At 37.2% G+C, this 20,997-nt stretch overlaps 1 protein-coding gene across 1 annotated transcript in view; it reads left to right on the plus strand.

The window, feature by feature from the left end:
• The first annotated feature begins 10,471 nt into the window (after positions 1-10,471).
• The window catches only part of TRAPPC3L (trafficking protein particle complex subunit 3L), a 42,299-nt gene continuing 31,773 nt past the window's right edge, over positions 10,472-20,997 (plus strand). Inside the window, exons 1-3 of the mRNA XM_039467758.2 lie at positions 10,472-10,673; positions 13,067-13,164; positions 16,803-16,902. Of these exons, the coding sequence (XP_039323692.1) occupies positions 10,632-10,673; positions 13,067-13,164; positions 16,803-16,902 (240 nt within the window). The 5' untranslated portion in view covers positions 10,472-10,631. The remainder of the gene's footprint in view (positions 10,674-13,066; positions 13,165-16,802; positions 16,903-20,997) is intronic.

Below are 20,997 nucleotides of genomic sequence, written 5' to 3' on the forward strand. Positions count from 1 at the left end.
GGGAAGATCTTACACAAATCAGCTTGTGGCCCTTTCTGATCATTAGACTCCACCAGCTATAGCCATTTTATGGGATCTTACTGGTTTAACTGGTTGTGTCAAGTGGCCCAACATCCTTACATGTTTAAAGGATTCTAGCGCCTTTCCTTGTGTACTTTGAAAACCCTGAGCTCAGAATGATTGCAGCTGAAAGAAATTGAGGGAGAGATTCTTTCGGTATGAATGAAGAGGGGAGTTTCTTCATGTATCTTTGTACTATAATAAAAGGAGGGTGGCTTGCTCAGAAAGCAGACTACCTCCATCTTTCTATGTGCTGCTTTGTATGACACAAAATGCTGAGCCCCAGCAAATAGAGCATTGAAAGAAAAACAGAGACATTCTTAAACTTGTACTAGACCAGGATCTTGTCACCATAAAATTATAATAAAATGAATGATGGAAATTGTTAAATACTGGAGCAATCCAAAATTTAGGGCTATCTGGAATGTTCCTAAGGGTTCTGCTAGAAGATCTCAAAAGATTTCCCAAAGGAAAGAACAAGGCTAGATGCCCCTAAAGCCAAATCACAACAAAATATTCTAACTCTACATAAAAATTTAGAATTCTGCTTGCATTGACAGATATTGCTATGTGCTGCTTAAAAATTTAAGTTGTAGATTTGTTTATATGTATCTTTCTGTTATATGAAAATTAGATATTTGGTTTTTAATAAAGTTATATATCTACAAACAAAAAGTAAGATGTTTTCCTGTGTGTATTTAATCAGTAAATATTTATTATAGAATTTCTATATAAAGGTCACTGAACTAGGCTTGACTAGGTTTATAAAAAGTGAATATGGCATACATTTCTCTTCTCAAAATTTTAACTGGACATGGTTAAATACATAATTAGTGAACAGAGATGTAGTACTGAGAAATTCACCCAAAATGCAATACCAACAAACAAAGAAATAAAATAATTACTTTTGAAAACAGTTAAGCAACTACACAATCTTCTAGTAGGGTTCGGGAAGAAAAAAGGAAGGAATAGACAGGCAATATTTGAAGAAGAAATAACTGAGAACTTTGAAGAATCAAAGAAAAGTCCTTATATTCAAAGAATGTTGGTTATTCTGAGCAATATCAAGAAAAATGAATGTACAACTAGACACAGAATAAAACTGCAGAATGTGAAAAATAAAGAGATATTCTTTAAAACTACCAGAAAGATAAAAACAGATAACCTACAAAAGAATGGCAATGACTGACAGCATACTTCTCATTAGTAACAATAAAGACCAGAAGACATTATCTTCAGAGTGCTTAGTACCAGCCAAACTATCATTTGAGACAGAGCAAAATAAAGACACATCAAGGCTAAGGGAATTTACCACCCGCAGAACCTCATTAGGAGGTTTACTAAAAGATATATTGCAGCAAAAAGAAAAATGAGTCACGAGGAAAGACACAAGAGCAAAAAATAATGATGGGCACGAGTATAATCTTTTAAGAGTTCATTAGCTTGAGAAATAACTACTTTTTATTTCAAAAGATACAACGAAGGCAATATATTATTATAATAAAATGTCACTACATATCTACTAAAATGTCTAAAATAAAAATATTAGCCATACCAAATGTTGGCAAGGAGGCAGAGCAACTGAAATTCTCATACCTTGATGGTGAGAATGTGAAATGGAGTAATCCCTTTGGAAAACAGTCATTTTATTTAAAAGGTAGCCATACATCTGCCATATAACATAAGCATGTATCTCCTGGTTATTTACACAAGAGAAATGAAAGTGCATGTCTGCATGAAAACTTCCACATGAATGTCCATAGAAACTGTATTTAGAATAGCTAAAAGCTGGAAACAACCTGATTGTTCATCAACAAAGGAATGAATCAATAAAGTATTATACATTCATACAATGGAATGCTACTCAGCAAAATAAAAGGATAAAATGATTGAAGTAATGGCAAAACCCACAATTATATTTGCATCAACCTAATATATATTAGTACAATAACATGAATGAATTCAGAAATAATTTTCTGGATGAAAGAATTTAGAAAAAGGAGCACATAATGTATGATTCTTTTAATGTAAAATTCTAGGAAATATAAATTAATCTACACCAACAGAAAACAGACCAGTGCTTGTCTAGGCAGTCTGAAAATAGAGATAAGAAGAGAGGGATTATAAAGGAATATGAGAAATATCCCTTTGTAATTCTGGGTTTGTATCAACTTGTGCCAGCAGAATTTTAATTTAGGGAGGTAACTGAGTGACAACACAAAGAGGCCAATGCCAGTTAAAGAATTTATTGCCACATAAGGTCATGGGGCCGCATCAGGTTTAGTGAGGGGACAGAAGGAGGCAGGGAAAGCCTAGCTAGAGCCTTTATTGGGCACTCTGTGGAAAAGGCAAGTCAGGGCAGGGAAAACACTTAAGGTTGGCTAGCTTAAACAATTCTGATTGGCCTTAGGATATAGGGGCTAGCCCTAATTGCCTGCAACCTGGCCGTAGTTTATTTAGGGGAGGGTAAATATTGGCTTGGTATATGAGAATTAAATAAGGAAGTGGTTCAGAGTATGGGCTCTAATCACAGGCGAGATGTAAGCAACTTGGCCATTATTTGACCTTGTAATTAATGGATGCCAAATAGACAAATACAGAATCTAAGAAAACTCAACTAGAACAGGGATGCCAGAAATGTTAATTATATTGATTTATTTGGTCGCTTCAGCAGTATAAGTTCAATCACTAAAAGTATAGAAATACAATGCACAGATCATTCAAAAAAGAGGAAATACAAAAAATATTGACAGGAAAGAAGATGGCAAACAAGGGAAAGAGGATGGTAAAGAGAAAACAGAAAATAATGGTAGGAATGGGACTAAATACATTAATAATCACAGCGGTTTTTTTTTTTCAACAGCTAACAATTACTGATACTAGGCACTGCTCTGAGAACTTTATGTTATTTAGTTCCTACAATAACCCTATGATAAGATACTAATATTATCCTCAATCTTTACAGATTAGAAGACTGAAGTGTGGAAAAATTACCCAGGGAAATTGCTCTGGCACTTCTGCCCATCACACATAGATGAACAAAAGTGCCAGGATGGGGATGCAGGTGGTCTGACTTATGCTTTTAACCACCATGCCAGAGCTAGATTAAACTTACCTAGAAAGTCGCTGAAAAATAGAGTCATGCTGCTTACAAGTAACAGTCTGGAAACTATACTACACACAGTGCTTCACCATAAAGGTACTGAAATATATATTAATAGAAATAACAATATTAATAGAAGGCAAAACTGAACTAATGACAGAAAGTATCAAAACAAATAATTTTGGCAATTTTCAACTTGTATGTTTGTGATTGCATAACTTTGAAATATATAAAGCAATAACTGATTAAATTATAAGAAAAATTCTTATCATGCAAAGATATTTTAATATGCTTTTATTAGAAATGAAATCAATCAAGTAAATATCAAAAAACATATAAAATATACAAAGAACAAACTTAGCAAGTTTTGTCTAAGAGATAATGATATATCTATATATCTATACATATAGATATATAGATAGATAGTATCCTATGCCCTAAAAATAAAGTATAAACAGTTTTGTAAGTTTTTCCAAATATTACTTGCCTAAATGTATTGATGGAGTCAGCTGGCTCATGGGCCTGAGGGAATGTGTTCTCTTTCCGAGTCCACGAAGGGGTGTAGTTTTAGGGGCAAGAATTTCCCAGTGCCATGCCCCCTTCGCATCTCTCTCCATCCAGGAGATTTAACAGTTTATGTTTGAATTTCAAGGGCATGGGAAGAAACTAAAAGTCAATCACTCCAACAGAAGTTCTAAGGAACTCCTTTCATTGGCCCAGGGTCTGGGAGAAGGTGGGGGTTCCTCTCAGGATAAAAGTCCGTATCCACACACCTGGCCAGATTTCCCCTCTGGAATCCCCTTCCACACTCTTCGTGGAAGTCTTTCTCTTCTTCTCTTTTCTCTACCTAAATAAAATCACCTTTCTGCAACACTTCTTGGGTCCAATTACTTTTACGAGCATGTGGTGCACCTGCAGTGGTCCCATTGCTTATTCTTTAAGAGATTGGAGACCAAGAACCCACAGCATTCTCTTGTTGGAGCTGTGCCTCACCAGCACCCAAGAAAAAACCCAGTTATAGGCCAGTATGGCCCACTGCCGGTCTTGTATGGCTTGTGAGCTAAGAAATGTTTTTTACTTTTTAAAATAGGTGAAAAGTTGGCCAGGTGCAGTGGCTCAATACTGTAATTCCAGCACTTTGGGAGGCTGAGGTGGGTGCATTATTGGAAGTCAGGAGTTCAAGACCAGCCTGGCCAACATGGTGAAACCCTGTCCGTACTAAACACACACACACACACACACACACACACACACACACACACACACACACACCAGCCAGATTTGGGGGCACATGCCTGTAGTCCCAGCTACTTAGGAGGCTGTGGCATGAGAATCACTTGAACATGGGAGATGGAGGTTGCAGTGAGCCGAGAACATGCCACTGCACTCCAGCTGGATGACAGAGCAAAACTCTACCTCAAAAAAATATAAAATAAAATAAATGACAAATTTAAAAAATATTTTGTGATGTGTAAAAGTTATATGAAATTCAAATTTCAGTGTTTATAAATTACATTTTATTGGAACATGGCGATGCCTGTTGCTTAAATGGTGCGGTGGTGCTCTTATGCTACCACAGCAGGGTTGAGTTGTGACAGAGCCTGTATGGCTGCAAAACCTAAAATATTTGCTGTCTGGCCCTTTACAGAAAAAGCTTGCTGATCCTCTGCTATAAATCCGTGAAAATAAATGATCTACAGTGACAGATATGGATATGAATTAATTTTGACAAATAGCTTTGAGAGAAAAATGCAAGCTCTGGGATACATGCTGTATGATGCTGTTATATAAAGTGTTAAAACATTCAAAATTGTTACATATTCTTTATGGATACTAACACATAAAGAATTTTAAAACAAACATAGGAAACATAAATATCGAGTTCTGGGTAATGTTGACTGCCAAGGAGGAAAGAACAGGATTAAGGAGGGCACAAGAATTTCAGCTGTATTAGTACTGCCTTACTGGCTTAACACAAAGCTGTGGCCAGGATGCCAAAGGAAACTCTTACACACTGTTGGTGGGAATGTCAATTAGTACAATCATTATGGAAAACAGTATGGAGATTTCTCAAAAAAATAAAAACAGAACTGCCATACAATCCAACAATCCCATGTCTAGGACTTCCAAAGAAAAGAAAATCAGTATATCAAAGCAATACCTGAATCCCCAAGTTTACTGCAGCACTATTCATGATAGCAAATATATAGAATCAACTCAATCTAAGAATCCATCGACAGATGAATGTATTAAAAAAATAGTACACATACACAATGGAATACTGTTTGGCCATAAAAAAGAATTAAATTATGTTATTTGCAGTAACATAGGTGGAACTGGAGATCATTATATTAAGTGAAATAAGCTAGGCACAGAAAGACAAGTATTGCATGGTCTCGTTCAAACATGGCAGCTAAAAAGTTGATCTCAAGGAGATAGAGAGTAGAATGATAGGCATCAGAGGCTAAGAAAGGTGTGTGTGTGGGAGTAGGAGGATGAAGAGAGGATACAAATATACAGCTAGATAGAATAAGTTCAAATGTTCGATAGCAGAGTAGGGCAGTGTAACTGTAGTTAACAACAGTGTATTGTACATTCAAAACAGCTAGAAAAGAGGTCTTGAAATACTCTCAACACACAGAAATGATAAACACTCTAGATCAGGCGTCCCCAAACTTTTTACACAGGGGGCCACTTCACTGTCCCTCAGACCATCGGAGGGCTGCCACCTACTGTGCTCCTCTCACTGACCACCAATGAAAGAGGTGCCCCTTCCTGAAGTGTGGCAGGGGGCTGGATAAATGGCCTCAGGGGGCCGCATGTGGCCCGCGGGCCGTAGTTTGGGGACACCTGCTCTAGATGATGGATACCTGAAATATCCTAACTTGATCATTGTATATTCTATCCATGTAACAAGGAATGACATGCACCCCATAAATATCATGTATCAAAAAAAAATTTTAAAAAGCAAAGCCTGAAGTGTATATAGTGACATGTTCAGTAAAGCTTGATAGTAAATACACATCTTTCCTTAAGCTTGTAATTTTATTTTTATTTTTTACATATATATACATTTTTTTGAGACGGGGTCTCACTCTGTCACCCAGGATGAAGTGCAGTGACATGATTTCGGGTCACTGCAACCTCCACCTCCTGATTTCAAGTGATTCTCCTGCCCCAGCCTCCTGAGTAGCTAGGATTACATGTGCCCTTCAAGACACCTGGCTAATGTTTTTGTATTTTTAGTAGAGATGGTGTTTCACCATATTGGCCAGGCTGGTCTCCAACTCCTGATTTCAGGTGATCCACTGACCTCAACCTCCCAAAGTGTTGGAATTATAGACATGAACCGCTGTGCCCAGCTTCCTTATGTTTATAATTTTTATATTTAAAAATCAACAATTAAAGTACAGATGGTCCCCACCTTAAAATTGTGTGAAGGCATTATACGTTCAGTAGAAACCCTACATCAAATATGCATACAACCATTCTCTTTTTTCATTGTCAGTGCAATATTCAATAAATTACATGAGATATTCAATTTATTATGAAATAGACTTTGTGTTAGATGATTTTGCTCAACTGTAGGCTAATGTAAGTGTTCTGAGCATGTTAAGGTAGTCTAGGTTAAGCTATGCTGCTCGGTACGTGAGGTATATTAAATGCATTCTGACTTCTAATTGGTTTGTCGAGATATAACCCTATCACAAGTTGAGGAGCATCCATACGGGGAGTTAGGAAGTGAGGAAGAAAATTGTAGACCATTCTTTCAGGGAATTCTGTAGGAAAGGATGGAGGATTGATTGACTACAAGTCACTGTTGGGCCAGGTGCGGTGGCTCACACCTGTAATCCCAGCACTTTGGGAGGCCAAGGTAGGCAGATCACGAGGTCAGGTGACTGAGACCATCCCGGCCAATATGGTGAAACCCCGTCTCTACTAAAAATACAAAAATTAGCTGAGCATGGTGGCGCATGCCCATAATCCCAGCTACTTGGGAGGCTGAGGCAGAAGAATTGCTTGAACCCAGGAGGCAGGGGTTGCAGTGAGCCGAGATCAGCCACAGCACTCCAGCCTGGTGATGTGACAGAGCAAGACTCTGTATCCAAAAAAAAAAAAAATTCACTATTGGAATGTAAAATTCTTGCTGTAAAGGAGTTTGTAGATGATAAATGTCCAAGTTTTCACTATTGTTTACTGCTGAAAGCACTAACTACTTCATCTGCAGTACAGTCTGTAACTTGTCAATGACTGATTACGTTTATGAGTAACCAGTTTTATTAGTTCTTTTGTGATGGTATAATACTGCAGACTAGTATACACCAGAAATTTATTTCTTACAGTTCTGAAAGCTGGGAAGTACAAGATCAAGATGCTGGCATTGGTATCTGGCGAGGGCTCTTCTCTGCTTCCAAGATGGCACCTTGTTGTTAAATCTTCAGATAGCAGAAAAGCCACAAGAGGTCTAAGCTAGTTCCTTACAGCCCTTTTATAAGGTGATAATTCATTCACAGAGGCAGGGCCTTCGTGACTTAATCACTTCCCCAAAGGCCCAACTCTTAAAACTACCACAATGGGAATTAAGTTTAAACACATAAATTTTAGGGGACATTCAGACCATAGTAGTCTTTATAGTCAAATGGTCTCTTGTTAAAGATGGTTTGCTGTCCCCTGTCTATCCAATATGTAGCTATCAAATGTCTCTTCATCAGCAGGGACCTATCAGCTTGTTTACTAAGCATACAGGGACACACAGTTAAAGAAAGTTGGATCTGAGCACTAGAGCTATCCTCAGGGGAATTGGGGTGCAGAGAAAATCACACACCAATTTTATGTAAAGAAATAAGGTTAAAATAAACATCAAGAGCAGCCTTAAATAGAAAAAGAAGTTGAAAAAACATAATACGTACTTGGACCAGATGTTATGGTAGCTAGAAGTAGCTTTGTCTTCTCTGACAGTTTGCGGGTGATCATAAAACCCACATATCAGTGGATATCATCTTCTATTAGCACCTTCCCAAGTGTCTACTCTGCTGCCCAAGTATTCTCAAAGGATCAGCATAGGGGCATAGCTCAATTCACCATTTACTTGGGTTGGTTGACTGTAGTGCAGTTTTATGAGACTGAAGAATGCATCTTCCTCCTAATCCCAGTTCCAAATTTAGTCCTAGCAAGCCTAAAGAACTCTTAGTAAAACAGAAACAACTTTGCTTATGCATTATCTTGAAGTAACTCTCTCTCCTAGTTGACTGCCAGGGCAGACATTATAGATCATGCTCCTGTTTGAAACATCGTCTCTGTGCTTTCTTCTATTTAAGGGAGGAGTAGTTTTACATTAAAACAGGAGTCTGGGAACACAGGTCTCACTTGCATCCTAAGAGCTGCTGAAGCGTTAGGGGCTTTCTAGTCTGGAAACCAGCAAACAAGTATCCCCCGTGATGGTGAGAACAGTTGTGGTCATGCAGATTGTGCTTTGTACAGTAGCACCTGGCAGGGTCTCTGCTCCTTCCTCAGGCTCTGTGTCCTGGCTGGAAGGTCATAGGGCAGAGAAGAACCATGTCAGTCTGAAGTAAAAGCTGGCTTTTTCAAATACTCGCAATGACATCCTGAATTCTCCCAATGGCCCTAATATGACCATACCACAGCCATTAGAGTTTAGTGAAATTGAGTCCACTACCGCCATCACCTCCCAGCAAGCACACAGGCCCTTTCTATGTTGTTCTCTGGGGTATCTTACTCAGAACTCAAGATTGTCCACAAATTGACCCGGCAACATGCTGTCACTGCACCCTAGTAAGCTTCTGTGAGTCTACCTCTAAGTTTGCTCTAACATAATTAGAGTATGTGCAGTAAAAAAAAAATTTGATTTGGAATCATCAAATTTAGCCCAAATCCCTCTTGTTGCCAACATCCAGATAACCTTGAATACATTTCTCAACCTCTCTGCCTTTAAGTTCTTATCCTGTAAAATGGCCACGATTACAGTACTATTTCACAGATTGTGTTTCAATTAAAATGAGATAAAGAGAATGCAAACTATGCTTTAAATTGTAAATTTGATATACATATAAGTTGTTAATAATTGCTGCTAAAAAACTCTTCACTCCCACTCCATAACCAAGTAAAATTAGTTTTCCTGAGATCATAGTTTCATAGAACATAAGCAGCAATGGAAATATATTAAATATTGTAGAATTGCATTCAATTTATCCAACCACAAGAATAACTTATAGTAACTAGTTTTTATATAGTGCATTTTAATGTGTTTTATGGCACATCTTGTCTCTTTGATTCTCACAATTATCCTGTGAGGTGGGTGATATTGTTTCCATTTTGCAAGTGTGGAAACTGAGCCATAAAGCAATAAAATAGCTTGCCCAAAGTCACACAGCCAGCAAATGGTAGATCCGTGACTTAGCCTGAGCCTTCCAAATCCTCCTAGGTTCTTTCAACTACACCACACTGTTCTTCAAAGTATTCCTGTGTCTGTCACTTTATAGCAGGAATTTGCCAGAACAAATAGGATTAATGGACTCAAACGATAAGTAGCAGAAAACTACTTTCCTAAACTGAGTTTTCCGCTTCTATTTCTGGAAAGATTTTGAGCCTCCTTGCACCCTGCAGTTGTCAAGGTGAAAGGATTTTTTATTTGAACTTTAAATATTTCTGCATAAATAAAGAGAGCCTTCAGTAGCTAACATCTCAGCAACTCTCAAAAGAAAGCTAAGGGCTTACTTTCTCTGCTAGTATCATTATACATTATTACACTGTAGAGCACCCATTTTGAACAACAACTTTGTAAGAAAATATTGCTTGTTCTATCACTCATTAACGCTCTTGGTCGATGCTAATGAAAAGAAAAAAAGGTTATCAGATATATTTGAATATTACAATCACACAAGATAGGGGCCTATGGTTTTGGAGACAATGTAATAACCATTGATGTCGTTAATGGATCAGGTTTGAACTCAGGATTTATTACCTACAGATTGCTGATCTTCTCTCTCTAATTCTTACAACAATCAATCCAAGACTGAATAATGCTAACATTTAGATCTATCTTGGATTGTGAAGGTTTCTGTTTGTGGTTTTAAAACAATGCCTTGGCATAAGAACAAAACACCACTCTTGAACTCCCTTGGGCTAAAGAATTTTTTGTGTCTCAGTGCTTCAGGTCTGACTTCACACTATCAGCTTTTATGGCTCTAGATTATAATTCATCCTCAGAAATGAAGCACTTATTTGATCTGTGGAAAGTTACGTGGCTATAAGACAATCCTGTTGTTCATGGTTATTTTCCTCTTCAGCTCAGCAAAGAGCAAAAGCCGTAGAGTGCAGAAGTAGCACTCCTGTCTGAAAGCAAGGAAGAGCTTACAAAAACAAACAGAAAGACATGGACTGATACACCTCTAAGGAACAGGCAAAACCAAGAGAAATTGAAGATCACATTCTTCATCTATCAAGCACTATGTCTCGCCCTGCACACAGAAGACCAGCATATCATAAAATAGTAAGACCTTTCTAAAGAGAGATTTTTCTACTTCAGAGAAAATGTTTTCTTGAGTGATTTCTGATTTATTTCAAAAAGTGATGCTATAAGAATTTTTAGTAGAGGAAAGAGAGTGTTCAGTGAGGTGAATCCTAAATGACACATCTAGGAATAATTACGATTATCTTGCACACAAAGAATAACCAATTCTTCATATAGACTTTAAGATCTTCTTTTCTGACTAATTATACACATACAAATGTCTATTTTTTTGCTTTTGACAGAAAATATGAAAAGATTAAGCCATTTTTTGTATTTCATACTTCAGGAAATAGGAAATTATATATATGTATATATGTAATAGTTGATTATTTGTAAAACTGAATAGAAATAGGTCATCAAAAAACTAGATATTAAAGAATTACCTTTAAAAATGTTTCCTAGTCTTATTGTAACTTTGTATGCAATATTATTCTTTCTATATATTCCAGGTTAAGAGTTATTTACTAACCTTATTTACTAACCTTAGTTTTAGATAGCATGCTTTAATACTCTCTTATAGTGTTAGTCATTCAGAAGCTACAGATACAAAAATTCATTGTTAACTTTCAAATTCTGTTAATTATTTCAGAAGACTGATGGAGATTTGATATAATTAATTTCAGACTTGGTGTTTAGAATTGTAGTGACTAAGGGCATGCTTCAGTTTGAAATGCCTGCAGATACCTCTGCTGGCATTCTGGGATCTTGATTTATTTTCCTGTGGGGCTCTCAAGTGCTAAGAAATATGGTACATAGTTCAGATTATATCTAAATCACTTGATTTTATAAAGTAGTTAAAATGTATTTTTATACTGATACATTCACAACCTACTGAAATAGTTAACCATGTTCTTTCAAATATTCATATGATTATTTTTATTGTTTTAAAACTATGAAGATATATTTATGTTAACCTTTCTTGGCATCTGTGGTATGGATTTGAGACCCAGCTGAACAGGTAGTTCAAGGTACAGTCCTTGGCCATGAAGCAGAATAGAGAAGGCTGGTCTTTATGGGTACTGTACCAGAAACTTGGCTTAAAATAAAATAGGTTTCAAGACAGAGTAGTGCCCACCCATCAGGGACAGTGAAGAAATTCCATTATTTCAGTTTGGTCATAATTATAAATGGACACAATGCTGGGGCCATCGCATGTAGGTAGAGTTTAATTTTTTTCTACTTCTTTTTCAAATTCTTTTGTTTTACTGCCAGTCAAAACAAACTCATCATTCTTTCTCTCTCTCTTTCTCTCTCTCTGTCTCCTGTCTCTCTGTCTTTCTCTCTCACCTCCCACCATTCACATTTGCTTATCTTTATGCTGTAGCATTAGCATATGACCACACTTTGTTTTCTGCTGTGGCTCCTATATGTTGAGCAGACTTTTCATTGATAGTTTACCAGCATTTCTTATGATTTATTATTAGGTTCTTTGAAGAACCCTAAGTCAAACCTAAATTGTCTTAAGTTTTAGTTTTCATTTATAATTCACTCTAAAAATGGGACATATTTTGGAGATCTATAAGGAAATACCACATTCCCCTTTTTTCTCTAAGTATAAAGAAAAGAAACTCACAAATTTGCTGCTACATTTGGGTTTATTTTGAAGGTCTCCTTGGCAGATCTGGGAGCCATTAGGGACTGTGCAGACTCCTGAGAAGTCTTATCCAATTATTTCTTTCAGCTGAAAACATGGTTGGCATATATTTTAGAAAAACAGAAATTTATGTTAGAAATTAGTATTTTTAAACAACTGTCTCCATGAAAATACATCGCAAGTTATCATGTAAGCAAATGCATAGAAAGATGTTCTCATATTAAGAAGTTCATTTTATTTGCCTGTAATCCAGCATTTGGGAGGCTGAGGTGGGCGGATCACGAGGTCAAGAGATTGAGACTATCCTGGCCAACATGATGAAACCCCGTCTCTACTAAAAATTACAAAAATTAGCTGGGCGTGGTGGCATGCGCCTGTAGTCCCAGCTACTCATGAGGCTGGGGCAGGAGAATTGCCTGAACACAGAAGGCAGAGATTGCAGTGAGCTGAGATTGCGCCACTGCACTCCAGCCTGGCACCTGACGATAGAGCAAGACTCTGTCTCAAAAAGCAAAAAAAAAAAAAAAAAAAAAGAGAAAATAATTTTATTTAATAGCTCTCTCTCTCCTACCCACATCAATGTATCCAAAAGTGAATATAATTTGTTTTCAAATAGCAAATTGTTGCAATAATAGGAGGAAGAAAAAAATGTACAGATGATCTCTCAGGCTTCTTCCAACCAGATTTTGTTAAAAAAAAAAGAAAGAAAGAAAGAAAAAAATACAGTAGTATACTGTCATAACTTGCCTATAACAAGAAACTACCCCTTTTTCTCCAGAATAAAGATCTCTTTGTCCTTACCTATGGAGCTCTGGTTGCCCAGCTGTGTAAGGATTATGAGAAAGATGAAGATGTGAATCAATATTTAGATAAAATGTAAGTGGAACTCTTTCATTCTTACAGAATATCTGTTGTTTCTTACATCACCTACATTCTTTCGGCCTCTGATGACTTCTCTTGCTTCATTTCACCGCTGTTCTTCTGTCTCAATGAATCACATCTGAAAGCTCAATATAATTTCTTACAAGTACCATTTGGGTTGATAGAATAAAGTAATAGGAAGGAATTTCTTTGATAAGAATATCGAGTGTGGGATGTTTTCTCTTTAGTTAGACATCATTTCTTAATTATAAGTGACTTAAGAGTTGCTTCTAAACAAAAGGTGGTAAAATTGAAATTGTTCTCTTAACAACACGAGGAAAATTCAAATTTATTATTTTCAGAAGTCTTTTGTTCTAACACAATTCCTTCCAACATAAATATATGCTTACATAAGCACAGGCCATCTGTAGAAAGATATGCAAGAAACTCATAATGGTAGTTTCCTAAAGGGAAGATGGGGAAACTGGGAATTATGAATTAAAGGGAGAGTTTCTTTTGTTTAAGATAGCATTCTTATTGTTTGAATGTTTTTTAATTATTACTACCCTTTTCTTAAAAACATATTAGGTAGGCTGGGCGTAGTGGCTCACGCCTGCAATCCAAGCACTTTGGAGGCCAAGGCAGGCGGATCACCTGAGGTCGGGAGTTCAAGATCAGCCTGACCAACATGGTGAAATGCCGTCTTTAAAAAAAGTTTATATATATATATATATATATATATATATATATATATATTTTATAAACCCAGGCAGGGCACAGTGGCTACGCCTGCAATCCCAGCACTTCGGGAGGTCATGGACGGCAGCTCACGAGGTCAGGAGATCGAGACCATCCTGACCAACATGGTGAAACCCCATCTCTGCTAAAATACAAAAAGCCGCATGTTGTGGCGCGTGACTGTAATTCCAGCTACTTGGGAGGCTGAGGCAGGGGAATCACTTGAATACAGGAGGCAGAAGTTGCAGTGAGCTGAGATTGCTCACTGCATTCCAGCCTGGCAACAGAGCAAGACTTTGTCTCAAAACAAAACAAAACAAAACAAAACCACTTCTTTCTTTTTAAATGAGACCCATTCTCTTTGTCTTTATTATTGAAGATTCCTCCTGCACAAATTCTACTTTTTGATTTTCTCTGAATAACTACATGATCATCAGATGATTGCCAAACAATAAAACATCTGTCAATGGTTTTTGAACTTCTTAATTATAAACTCTGAAGAGGACTCTAACAGAGCAAAGACTGGAAAACATGTACTGGGTTACAAGATTTATCTAGGTAGATTGAAGGAGAAAGCTAGCCTAACATTTTAGAGCTTTTTAAAAGGCTTCATTGTGTTTTCAGTTGAAATACAGAAAAACACAACACGAGGGAAAGATTGAAAGATCTTTCTATAAAACTCTCATTTTTCTTCTTTCTGTATACATACACTTTTTCTTTTAAAAAAGTTCTATTTTTGTACACATGCCTTTTACTTTGCATTTCTGTTTAGTTTGTCAAGGGCACTCACAAAGAAGAGAACTGCCCAACTATCCACCTATAGATTTTTCATTCACTTCCTTAGCTGAACTGTTCATAGCTGTGAGAAATGTTAATGTCATTTTACACTAAGGTCACACTTAAACATCTGACAGCATTTTCAGAAATTACTTCATTTTATTTGACTTATGTTAAACTTGCATTGCTTTGTGAAATCGCTGTAGAAAATAAAAAAGCTCACTGATTTGACTAAAAAAAACCTTTGTTTAGCGAATTAAGTACACATTTAACAAATATGAATGAAATATTAAAGAGTAAATTTTTGAGAAGCTGTAGAAATATGTTTCCTTAAGACAAAAAATTCACATTTAGATTTTCTTAATAGCTTCTGCTGAGATCCTCTTGCATTTTTAATTTATAAAATATCTACTTTGCAGAAACATATCCTTTGACCAAAGCAATACGTGTTGATATAGCACAGCTCATAACATTTTGGCTTCTAACCATTGTTCCCAGTGGCTGAGCTGTGGATACGCAAAGTGATAATTAAAAAACACTGGAGGCCGGGTGTGGTGGCTCATGCCTGTAATCCCAGCACTTTTGGGAGGCTGAGGCGGGCGGATCACAGGTCAAGACTTCGAGACCATCCTGGCCAACATGGTGAAACCCCATCTCTACTAAAAACACACACAAAAAATTAGCTGGGCGTGGTGGTAGATACCTGTAATCCCAGCTACTCGGGAGGCTGATGCAGGAGAATTGCTTGAACCTGGGAGGCGGAGGTTATAGTGAGCCAAGGTCACACCACTGCACTCCAGCCTGGTGCCTGGTGACGGAGTGAGACTCTGTCTCAAAAACAAAAAACAAAAAACAAAAAACAAAAAAACCACTGGAAATATTTTTTAATCCTGATACAACTATTTCTGTAAAGTAGACATTTTGATGGTTAAAAGTCACTGCAGTGCGAGCTTCTTGGCTGAAATTATAAACCATTTTTCTTTAAAGTCAAGAAAGCTAAACTGAATATTTCTATCCACTCAGAAATATAAACAGGGTATCTCACAAGATTTATTGAATTCATAAGAACTCTCACATCAAATCTGTTCCCCTCCAACCACCTAGTCACCAGAGAGTTCACCTCTTTAGATCCTCGGGAGTAATCACTGCATCCGAACACTGTGGTGTCTCCTTGGGTATTTTGTGGCTCCATTCGAAATCATTTCACTTGTCTATGTACATGTGGCTGTGAAATTAAAAGGCCAATTTTATGACAGAGGTTTGGCAAAAACAGTATTCTGTTTGATTTCCACCATGAAGGTCACATTTTCTCAACTAGATTGCAAGTTCTTATAAAATAGAGACTCCAACCTTTGTATCCTTTTGGGAAATTTACTTGTTTCTCAGTTTATCTTGCTGAAGATGTGTGCTTAGCCACCTTAGCCACATATTCAGGTGTATAATCACATCTCAATCAAAGGTTTTCAAAATTGTGCTTCAGGAGCTACTAGAGCTGTTTTCTTGGGCTGGAGATAATACAGTACCTTCCCTTAAGTCCCATAGTTTGTTTCCCTGGAGTGAAAAATGAGTTTTTACAACTTGGCTGTTTATTTTTTTGTAAACTTCAGAGTCTGAAGTTTCGGAAACTTTCGCTGGCAACAAAAATTTTTTCTGCTCCCTTCTTCCCCTCCTTCCAGAGCCCATCCTGGAAATGTCATCCCTTCTACCCTGATAATGATGCTAAGAGAAGAGCAAGCATTTGTATATCACACATGTAGCAGACATTTTAGCAAGATGCTCATTTGATTTCCGTCAATAGCTAACGATGAGAAAATGAGTTGCCACTGAGAAACATTAGGCTACAGACACCAGCCTCCCTTAATTTTAATTTATATTGGCAAGTTTGGGCCAGTCTTGATTCTAGGCAGACTGTTTTGCTTGTAGGAGGAGCCCAGTTAATATTTCCTTGGTGTGTTGCTCTCTGCTTCTGTGGTCTATGGGACCAGTAAGAAGCCCACGGCCAAAAGCCATTTGACTCATCATGTTTGGTTTGGTTTGTGATTCTCTTGCACAAGTGCTAAATACACAAATTACTTCTTAAAAACTAATAAACTTCACTAATTAGAATTTTCAGACCACATTTTTTCCTTCATCCATAGGGGTTATGGCATTGGAACGCGGCTTGTGGAAGACTTTTTGGCTCGATCCTGTGTGGGAAGATGCCATAGTTATTCAGAAATTACAGACATAATTGCCCAGGTAACTGTTTTTAGCTCTGCCAATACATTTTGAAAATCTCCAGTTCTTTTTGAATTTGGTGGTTTTCTGCTCAGTTTGGACAGGTTCCATCTCTGCATTCATTGTTAGGTGCAGAGAAAGGAGATTCTGATTGAAAAGCATTTTATTGCAGCACAGAGATAAAGCTACTGTGAACTGAAAGATGCATTTAAGCAACTAGATTTTCCTGACTACTCTAAGCAACTATAGATTTTCCTAACTACACTTTTCCCAGTGTGAGACATACACTCTACACAGTGTGTATACACTCTACACAGAGTGTATTTCTCACACTGAGAAAAGCGTTTTCAGAAGGTAAACAGAAGGGGAGTGTAATAGGGCTCATTATACTGACTCGTGCATGCCCCAACCCAGTTTCTTTATGATCATTTTCAGCACACAGAGGGAGATAGTTTTTGGTAGTATCAGAGAATATAGTTGTAGTCATTCCCAGAATATTGTTTTCCCAAGAGAAAAATAGAACTTCCTATAAATATATTTGTTTTAAGAACTTTCATAGCCCTGATATGTAGGAGACAACTTGGAATCATCCAGGATTAGCTCACATTCATTAGAAATTAAACTGGAAAACGCATCTCTAGACAGCATTTTTAAAATGTTGGCTTATGGTTTTTAATGTAGTGTTGTTCATTTATGGGAGACTCAGAAGATATGCATGTCTCCAGGTTTACACAACTGACCAATTAAGTCAGTTTCTTTTTTTTTTTTTCTCTCCTAGTCCTTAATATTGTTATATATGGCCAAATTGGCTCTGTGCATGAATGGCTGTCATTCTATGCCGTCATGCTCTCTGAGCCTAAATGCAGTTTACATACTCTTTGTCTTTCATTTCCACAGTAACCCTCTGAAGTAGGCAGAATTGGAGTTACTATCCCCATTTTCCAGATAAGAAAACTAAGTCCCAGAAATAATATGATGAACAGTGAATAATGGTATATGTGGGGGGGGGGGGAATTCTACATTAAAAACATAATCCAAATGAAAGATTTTTCCATTTACTGATATTATTACTTGTATTACTTCAAGGCTAGTGAATAATGTGGTTGAAACTGGTATCCCAGTGGCTTTTGACCTTAGCACAGTGAGTTTATCATACCACTAACCAGGTTGGGGAAAAAAATGTTCCTTTCTATGTTATCAGAATATAAGTAAGATCCTGAAATGGTAGATTGAAAAATAAAATAATTTTTAACGAAATTAATTATATGGGCAATACTACAAGAATACTAGCTGTTTTAATGGAAAGTAAATACTTGTAATACATAAATATAGATGGTTGTGTTTTGTTGCATTTCTAGTTGGTAAGCCCCTAGGCTTTTTGATTAGTAAGACACAGTCTCTCTGTAATGAGGATGATCATATTGGTTTGAGAATGACTCTCTCTTGATCTTTACCAAAATTCATCCCATTAGCTTAGTTTGGGCAGATCACTTGAACTCAGGAGATCGAGACCAGCCTGGCCAACATGGTGAAATCCCATCTCTACAAAAAAAAATATAAAAAATAGCCGAGCATGGTAGCACAGCTATAGTCCCGCAACTCAGAAGGCTGAGAGGAGTGGATGGCTTGAGGCTGGGAGGTGGAGGTTGCAGTTAGCTGAGATTGTGCAACTGCACACCAGCCTAGGTGACAGAGTGAGATCCTGTCTCAATAAATAAATAAATAAATAAATAAATATTTAAGATTTTGTTTTGCAAATTCATAAGGGAGTAGAACATTGACCAATAATTTGAAAACTTATATAATGTGGAAAATAAAACCTGACTCATGTGTTTAAGGTTGTTTGTTAGGCTTTGGGTATTTGAAGAAAATAATTTCAAGGGTGATTTAGAGACTTCATGCTAAAGATATGTTAACACAACCAGCAAATTTTTTATTCCTCTGAATATGTTTGTATATGTATAGTACATATCTTTTTCCATTTATCAATATATTCACTTAATTTTTAAAAAAGATTATTAATAGAACAAAAAAAATCGGTTGAAAAAACAGCAGTAACCAACTGGAAATAGAGGCATATACAACCTCATTGCTGAGAACCTGGAATTACATTCTGTCATGGTGTAGAGTCAGAGCTCGTCTGAAATATGCTTAATAGTGTAAATGCCCTTGGCCTAGAGAATATTGGCTGATTCAGTTAGAATAGTGCAGTGACACGGGAGGGAGGATTCTCCAGTTCTTTCTTACTGTCTGTTCTTGGCTCTGAGGGCACAATTCAAATCACTGAAAAGCTTCTAAGGGACTCAGAGATAATTTCACATATTCATTTTAATCAGAGGAACATAAAGGAATAAGGCTTCTCTAGTAGAAAATCAAAATAGCTTTTAAAAATTAGTGTCATTAACTTCGAAACAGCTGTTAACAAATATCCCATGTAAATCCTTCCCAGAGATGGCTAAGAAGTCTCGCGTAAAACTTTCTTGTTACCTGTGGTCCTCAACCAGGATATTCTCCATTCTCTATTAGTCACAGAAAGATTACAGAGCTGAAAGCCAAATTAAACATGCCAATAGGAAGTATATGTTTATGTGGGGCCTGATGTAGGGCTTCTTACTTGGTAGAGACTCAATAAAAATTAGTTAAAAGGAAAGAAAAGAGGAAGGGAAGAGGGGAGGAAGGAGGAAGAAGGAATAAAAGCAGTCTTGTTCAGGCCTCTTGGGAAGTTCTTTTTCTTCTGCAGAAGGCAGCGTGGAAACGCTCTTCACCTTGCCCTTCCATGAGGAACCTCATTTTACCTAACAATGAAGTCTTCAATATGTGGAAATAGAACACGACTTCTTTGAATGCTCCAGATTAAAATAGAAAAGGTTGAAGAAGAATCTAGTAAGAAATGTTCTTCGGAGAGCATAAGAGAGAAATTGAATTCATATCTCAGCAGAAAGAGAACATGAAAAAAACCCCTAGAATGTTCCCCATTTCAGAAATTATATTCAGAAATAATATTCTGTCTTTAAAAGAATATAGAAACTTCTAATGAAATTTGACCTCCTAATGACACACAATTTTCACCAAGTTAGAAACAGGTCTGTTTGATTCTCTCATATTAGAAACATGTACAACACCTGCTTTCCAAATATCCCTTCTCTAAGTTTTTTATGTCTTAACCATTTTGATGAATTCCTTTCTGCATCTTCTGTCCTCAGTGAACAGGAAAAAGATCCACTTCCACTCCTCTGCAAGATTCTTTCTTGTCAATGAGGAGAATATTCATCACCTTCACCCTCCTCTAGTGTAGGTTGGTCGTCCCTGCTCTTTGCACCTTCTTTCAAAAGCCTGGTATCCTTCCTCTCACTTATTTTTACTTCTCCAGCAAAATGTTCCTTTACTTGTAGCAATAATGTCACCCATTTCAGGAGGATTTTGACACAGATGAAAGGTCAGACTTTAATTATGGACCTGCCCACTGAGGCTTTGTTAATAATTAGCAGCTTTCATTAAAAGGTTGGGTCTGAGGCAGCATTATCTCATTAATCCTTATAAACTCTCCTCGGAGAAGGCAGGTGCCAAATGATACAGTCAGTTTTACAGAGAACTAGGCCAAGTTCAGAAGAAGTTTCCTGTAGTCACACACTGCTCCCAGAGCACGGCAGAGTCAGGAATAGAACCAAATGGCTGTAAAATTTGTTTGGCTGCCCTCTCAGAACACCATCATCATCCTTCCCAAGTACTGAGCACCTAGAGACCATGGCACCCATAGAACTCATGATCTCTGTCCTGTCTCTAGGGAAGGAAAACACAGAGAAGGAATCCATTTGAAGAGAATTGACTAAATGAAACCTATACCCAGACAAAAGTGATCCCTCTGAGTTAGTAAAAAGACTGCATGTAGGAACAGGTTTCCTGAACTTGCACTGCACTCTGCACGTCTCTGCCTTTGCAAGAGAAGCACTGTGTAACTTCGGGTATTCATAACATTCCTCTTTCTTGTTTTCCTCACTTGTTTTTTTCTTCATAGAGGAGGTCGGTCTGTCACTAGACCTCTGACAATTTCTTTTAACAAGTAGTAGACCTTAAGTTGCGCCATCTAGTGGTCTGAAAAGAAATCTCATGACAAGG

Source organism: Saimiri boliviensis, chromosome 4 (genome assembly GCF_048565385.1).
Source record: "Saimiri boliviensis isolate mSaiBol1 chromosome 4, mSaiBol1.pri, whole genome shotgun sequence".
Taxonomy (NCBI): Eukaryota; Metazoa; Chordata; class Mammalia; order Primates; family Cebidae; genus Saimiri; species Saimiri boliviensis.